Source organism: Ursus arctos, unplaced genomic scaffold, assembly GCF_023065955.2.
Source record: "Ursus arctos isolate Adak ecotype North America unplaced genomic scaffold, UrsArc2.0 scaffold_5, whole genome shotgun sequence".
NCBI lineage: Eukaryota > Metazoa > Chordata > Mammalia > Carnivora > Ursidae > Ursus > Ursus arctos.
Window position 1 is genome coordinate 4,019,115 of NW_026623067.1, and position 7,229 is coordinate 4,026,343.

Here is a 7,229-nt window from a genome sequence, read left to right on the forward strand (position 1 = left end):
TTCTCTCTAGAGTCATTATTTATTTTCCCCCCTAAGGGAAAAGTGGGCATGACATGAACTTTAGAAGAAATTGCAACAAACACCCTATATATGAGCGACAAGTTTGCTTTTAATTACTGATGCTTTTTATTTTTTAGCTACATCATTCTGCTTTCTTATTGTTGAATATTTGTATTGATAATGAGTACTCTGGATCTTGATAAGAAAATTGTAGGGCAAAGTCTGGACTTTTGAAACTAAAATAAATAATTGGATGATTGTGGAGATGTTAATATGGTGTAGAAACCTATACATTTAGGAAACTAGTTAAAACTAAATACTAAATCAGAAAGATAAAGTGATGGATTTTAAATAATATAGCATGCATATTTAAATAAATGCTTATTATATTTTAATTTCAGCATTAAAAATTGTGCATGCTCACCCAAGTGTGCATCTCAAGCCTCTGTCAGTAGAATGTTGACGTATTTAAAGAATTCTTCTGACCCATTGACATGAGTGTATGTTCCCTAGAGAATTGGATCCATGAGACCTAACAGACAAGAAGGATGTTACAAAGCTGGTAGAAAGATTAAATTTTTGGAAAGATTAAATTTTAGAAGGTAATCGCTGATTCCTTCAATTTATTAGCTATCAAGCATTGAGTTAAAAGGCCTATAGACCTTCTTTAACAATATAGCTTTAATGTAAAACATTCTCCTGTATTTTTTAAATGTTAAATATTATTTTCTTTGATATTGACTTATTAAATGCATTATAAATTTTGAATTATTTCAAGACCTAAGATTTATTGATGATTATTTTTGTTTAATTGAGTGATGTTCTTTTCCTTTATGTAGTGGAAATTTCAGGTAACTATTTGCTTAAGAAACCAGCTTCATTTATGGTACATTTCGATTTCACCCCATGCATATGGTAAGTCTTATAAATAATGAGACTGCTTGATTTCTTTCTTTCTTTTTTTTTTAATGATTTTTTATTATATTATGTTAGTCACCATACAGTACATCCCCGGTTTCCGATGTAAGGCTCGATGATTCATTAGTTGTGTATAACACCCAGTGCACCATGCAATACGTGCCCTCCTTACTACCCATCACCGGTCTATCCCCATTCCCCCACCCCCCTCCCCTCTGAAGTCCTCAGTTTGTTTCTCATGAGACTGCTTGATTTCTTGGTAATATCCAAGAGAAAGGTAGTGTTAGCCACACATCCCATGTCCCAATTCTTATTATATGTTTGGTTGCTTATGACCAAAACACAAAAGCAAAAAACCTGATTTCCGTGTGTATTCTTCAATATACTTACATGCTTACGTTTATACCAATCTCAAAAAGTAGGTGAGATATTGCATTTCACAAGAATTTCTCAGATTCTCTAGTATAAGTGGTATCAATTTTCTGGACAAATAAGGAAGGTTACAGAACTTCCTCCTCAGCAATATATGGTTAACAAAAATATTCCTCTTATTTTTCTAATTAAATGGCAAATATATAAATTTTAATTATGTTTGATTTCAAAAGAAGGATACTGCTGAGGTAAATAAAATTTCCATCCCCAAATAAACAAATTCTATATTCTATATGCCAAAACAATAAGTTTGATTTAAAAACTTAATGTACTTCAAAGTGTAGGGAATATGCATTATGTTATGAAGGATACATATTGATTATGGAACCCAATATATAACTAGCTTATGTGTCCATTAGGATGTTTTTGACTTATTTCTCATAATCCTTGTTACAAAAAAGGGGTCCAATTAGCAAGTGTGGGCAAAAAGAAAAATAAGTATTTAACATAGAATTTAATGTTTATTGTCTCAAACATTACTTTTTCTTATAACAGAAAGTGTCTTCTGAAATGTAATGATTTCACTATAACATTTTCAGGAAATAAATATATAAAGATGTAGACAAATTGAAACTGAGCAGTTTTGTAATTTTATGAATGTTTGAGAATTTGAGAACTACATGATAGATGTTTTTTATTTCAATATTTTTAACTTTCTCATTATATAGCTGCTGATTAGATAATGATATCAAGCACTTTCTGGTTTTTATAGTAATTTTCTTTCCTAATTTTTATGATTTTAATATCATTAATGTGAGTTTTGCTTTGTATTTTACTCCCAAGCATGGTACAAAACTGATGCTGCTTGAGGAAAGAGTGAAAACTTCTCCCAAGTAGTTTCACAGATCTTTATTAAATATTGCATTGAAAAAAGTGTCAAAATAATTTAATTCTATATAAATAAATATTTATGTATAATCTGTGTTACATACACTGTACGTTTTCTGTGATAATTAACAATTTCCATTAAACAAAATAAATGGGGATGGGAGACCATCAAATGTGACTTTAAGATTTTATTTTTGCAAGTATCTTCTCTTTTAGTACCACACACATGTGACATTAAAAAAAGAGAATGGTTTCAAAATTGCAAAAAATCCACAAAAGTATTGTTTGTAGATGTTTAATCAAAGTTACTTATTATAATTATGTTGACTACTAATATGCATATAAATGCAATTAAAATGAAATAAGTTAGTATGGCCAGGAAGATAGAAAATTACTTAATTATAATTATAATTAAATTATAATGTATGATATAAATTACATATATGTATATAATTTAAAACCACATACTTTCTTAAATAATTAGACACATGGTGAAATTTTAAATTTTAAAGGGAAGGGAATTGAATATTATGTGAGTATATTTGTTAACAGATACTATCAAAACCAGATTTTACATATATATATATATATGTATATATATATATACATATATATATATATGCTTTTATTTATACTTTGCAGGCTATTTTAATTTTATTAATGTATACTTCTGGGAAAACAAGTGTTAATATTCATGTTAAAATTATTATAATTTGGAATCATAAAAGCATTCCCACATTTATTTCTTATCAGAAACACTTTGTCAGTACAGGAGACACACTCTTAATTCTTTTACTGAATAATTATTTAGACATATATACTATATATCTGCTAGTAGGTAATAATTATTAAAATTGTATATCATGTAATATGCACAGCTTCCACTTTTGAGTTACTTAGATTTTAGCTAGTGCATACAATTGTACACATTTAGATAATACAAGACAAAATAATGTCAATGTCTGAACAGGTGTGAGAAACACGCCATCAATGTTCACTGAATTGTGAAATCCCAAACACTGATGAAAGATCCACAGGAGATCCACTGAGAATGCAAATCTTTAAATGTCTCCTATGTTCTCAGAAATCTGTCTCTTTATAAAGAACTGAGGATGACTATTTGAAGAAACATGAATGCAGACGATGTTTTTCACAGTTGTTTTAATACATTAAATCTCTATCATAACAACAGAATTTACCAACCACACATCAAATTTTTTCCAAGAATTTCTCATCACTAGTCTCCTTGGCTTTTTAGTCTAACCAGTTTCTGTTTGTTTCATTTCTTCCAGAAAGTTGTTGTGGAGAGAGGAGATGGATATTTACAATCTTACCACCGTGACTCAGTTTATCCTCATAGGGCTTTCTGACCTCCCTGAGGTGCGCTACCCTCTCTTCGTGGTCTTTGCCATCATCTATCAGGTCACCTTGGTAGGAAATGGGGCCATTCTCTTGGCCATTGGGACTGAGAAAAAGCTCCATACACCCATGTATTACTTTTTGGTAAATTTATCCCTCTTAGACATATTCTGTCCATCAGCTACTGTCCCCAAAATGCTGGAGAACCTTCTCACTGAGCAGCAAAGCATTTCCTTCCTTGGGTGTGCTTTTCAGCTTTATTTCCTGGTGGCCCTGGCAGGGACTGAAGTCTTCCTTCTCGCTGTCATGGCTTATGACCGGTATGTGGCCATCTGCTTCCCCCTTCGTTACATGCTCATAATGACCAAGGTCCACTGCATCCAGCTGACAGCTGGGACCTGGGCAGCAGGGTTTCTCAATTCCCTCCTCCATACGGTGTCTACATTCCGCCTGTCTTTTTGCAAGTCCAACCGAGTTAACCAATACTATTGTGACATCCCACCAGTGATGGCCCTCTCATGCTCATCCACTTATGTAGCTGAAATGCTTGTTTTAGTGGTAGCAGGCATCCTGGGGATAAGTGCCTCCCTAATCACGTTTGTCTCTTACATCTACATCATATCCACCATTCTAAAGATCCAGTCAGTGGAAGGGAAGCACAAAGCCTTCTCCACATGTGCTTCCCACCTCCTAGTGGTCTGTCTGTTCTATGGCACAACAATATTTACCTACATTCGGCCTTCCTCCAGCCAACACTCTCCAGCGAGAGACAGACTCATCTCCATGCTATATGGGGTTATTACCCCAATGTTAAACCCCATGATCTACAGCCTGAAAAACGTGGAGGTCAAAGAAGCACTCAGAAGGCTTCTATGTCACAGAGCATGTTTGCAGCAATTATAACATTAAAGCAGAATATATCAATGCTCACTTTAGAATAAATTCATAGGAAGGATTCATACAATAATTTTCAGTTGATATATAGAACACATATTTATGTACTCATAGAAATTTATGAACACACTCACAGCACACATACATATAACTAGTTTACCTATCTGCATATGTATATCTTTCTCTCTATCCACTAGGCTCTTAATATTTATCATCCAAAAACAGGCATTTTCAAGAGTAAGCAGAGAGCTGTTAATAATTAACAGGTATAAACTGAGCTGCTCTTAAGTTAACTTGAATGTATGTTCATATCCATATCCATAATAATTACAGCTGCATCACCTGTAGGTTTTAGTATTTGTATTAAATCAATATTTGATCATCTATTAATAAATCTTCTTTTTACTAATTCCCTTATGTTATCAACTGTTTATGCTGATATGATACTTTATATTATTATTTCACTCTTTCTCTTTAAATTTTAACTACCACTTACTTTACTTAAATCTCTCTGTCTTTTCTTGTGACTCTATCCCTTCTCAGTTCTACTTGTCTCTATAAAGAGATCACTTACTTTACCAAATCTCTGATTTAGATATCTAATTTAGTTCACAATATTATAGTACTGTAGCCTGAATATGTTCAAAACTGAGAGTATTAACGTTAATACACGTACACACATACACACACACAAACACACCTTATCAACTACACTTCATTTTTCTTATCAATTTTTTCCAGCTATGCAGACTAAATCCATGAGACTAAACTCCACTTTGCCTTGAAGCCCAGCACTTTCATTCAATGTGACTAGAAAGCAGATGTTTCTGACTGGGGATGTCTCACCCTTCACACTCCATTCCCTCTTTCTATCATGTCTTAAAATAGGATTTTTTTTTCTGAATCACTGCTTATATAACACACTGCTTTAACTCTGTGATTATGTATAATTTTCTCCACAGTTTTCTCAACCCTGAAAATCCCAATTTCAAAATTTAGTCAGTCACTTTTAATATATAATTATTCCCTGCGGTTCTGAATCTGTTTTTACTCTCTAGTGTTCAACGTCTTCTCTTTTTCTCTTATCTGCTTTTAAGTTAAGTAATCATATCACCAGTAAAGTGTTCTTATGTTATTCATAGGTGTATTTTTATTTCCTTCTCTGTACTGTTATTGATTTCTTAGCTATTTTCAAAATTTACCAAATGATAGCTTTGTCATGTGTACTTGTGCTGCATGAGCTAGAATAAATATTTTTACATGCCATGTTTGGTAATAATTATATCAAAGAAGGTGGGAAGTATGGAGATGGGGTTTAGGAGGAAAACAGATTATGGCTACTGCAGCGGGAAGGGAGCCATGTATATGGAGAAGGGTGAGAGATAGACTAACACACAGAAGAGTGAATGGGGAAAATGGAACCTGATAGCAATTGCATTGGAAAATGAGAGGAGTCAAATTTGGTGAGTTCTTGTAGCCAGTGGGGCTGAAAGCCTGGGGTTTTAAAGATCAGTGGGTTTAGGTGGAATAGAGCACATAAAACATTGGTTCCACTCTTGAGAAGAAGGCAGGCAAACAATACAGACATATAGCATGGAAACAGCATTCTGAAGAGAGCCTGGAGCACACAATGGAGATTTGCTCATTTCAGATCTTGTTCCAGGAAAAGCATTCATGGAGAGACCCCTCCTGGAGCAAAGGAAATTGCCTGCACCATTTCCCTCTCCCTCCCCTCAGCATAAGTACAGGGCCATCTCCTGGAACCAGTTCAGCACTAACATTTGCTATCTAACCTGTTCACACCAAGATCCCCCACCCACTCATGCCCTGGTGGAAGTGCCCTTCCCAGTCACACTTACCTCAGTCCCAGCACACAATGCCTCCTTCCCCTGAAGCCCAGCCCAAACTCCTGCTCACACCACATCACCCCATTCAGGAGTTTTGTAGAGCCTTGGTTATGCTGGTGGTGGTGACAGGTCTTATTTCACAAAGAAACCAGGACACATCTACTTTAAATGCACCACATCAGGCCCAGGACCAAAACTGTCCTCAACAGGCAAAGATAGCCTCTGCAGGTGACTGACCTGAAGGGTAAAGCAGCCAGAACACAGTATCAGAGCACATGCAGCACACATTGGAGAAACGCTGGAAATCTCCAGGACTTGGGGAACCAGGGACACCACAAATCAGGACATTACATGATCTTCATAAGACCATTACCCTCAAGAACAGGAGACATAGCTAACTTTCCAAATACACAGAAAGAGTCACAGAGACTTAGATATAATGAGAAAACAGAAATTTATCCCAAATAAAAGAATAGAAATAGACCATGGCTAGAGATCAGAGCAAAACAGATACAAGTAACATGCCTGATAAGGAATTTAAAGTAATGATCAGAAGGACACTCACTGGACCTGAGGAAAGAGAAGAAGACATGAGTGATGCCATTACCACAGAGAAGAGGAATCACACAGTGGAGATAAATGGGCTCAATAAATGAAATGAGAAAGAGAATGATGGAATAATGAGCAGAACAGAAGAAGCAGAGGAATGAACTAGTAATCTAGAATGCAGAGTAATGGAAAGGAATCAAGCTGAACAAAAGAGAGAAAAAATAATTGTACAAAATGAGGATAGATTTAGGGATGTCGGTAACTCCATCAAATGTAATAACATTCATACTATATGGGCTGCATGGGTAGTTCAGTTGGTTAATTGTCTGACTCTTGGTTTTGGCTTCTGGTCATGATCTCAGGGTTGTGGCACAATCCCCACACCAGACTCTGTGCTCAGCA

The 7,229-nt window shown here is 34.9% G+C and overlaps 1 protein-coding gene across 1 annotated transcript; it reads left to right on the top strand.

The window, feature by feature from the left end:
* The first annotated feature begins 3,492 nt into the window (after positions 1-3,492).
* Positions 3,493-4,440, top strand: LOC113247500 (olfactory receptor 5V1-like). The gene has a single exon (XM_026488593.2). It carries the CDS (start codon positions 3,493-3,495, stop codon positions 4,438-4,440), a length of 948 nt encoding a protein of 315 aa, XP_026344378.2.
* The last annotated feature ends 2,789 nt before the right edge of the window (positions 4,441-7,229 follow it).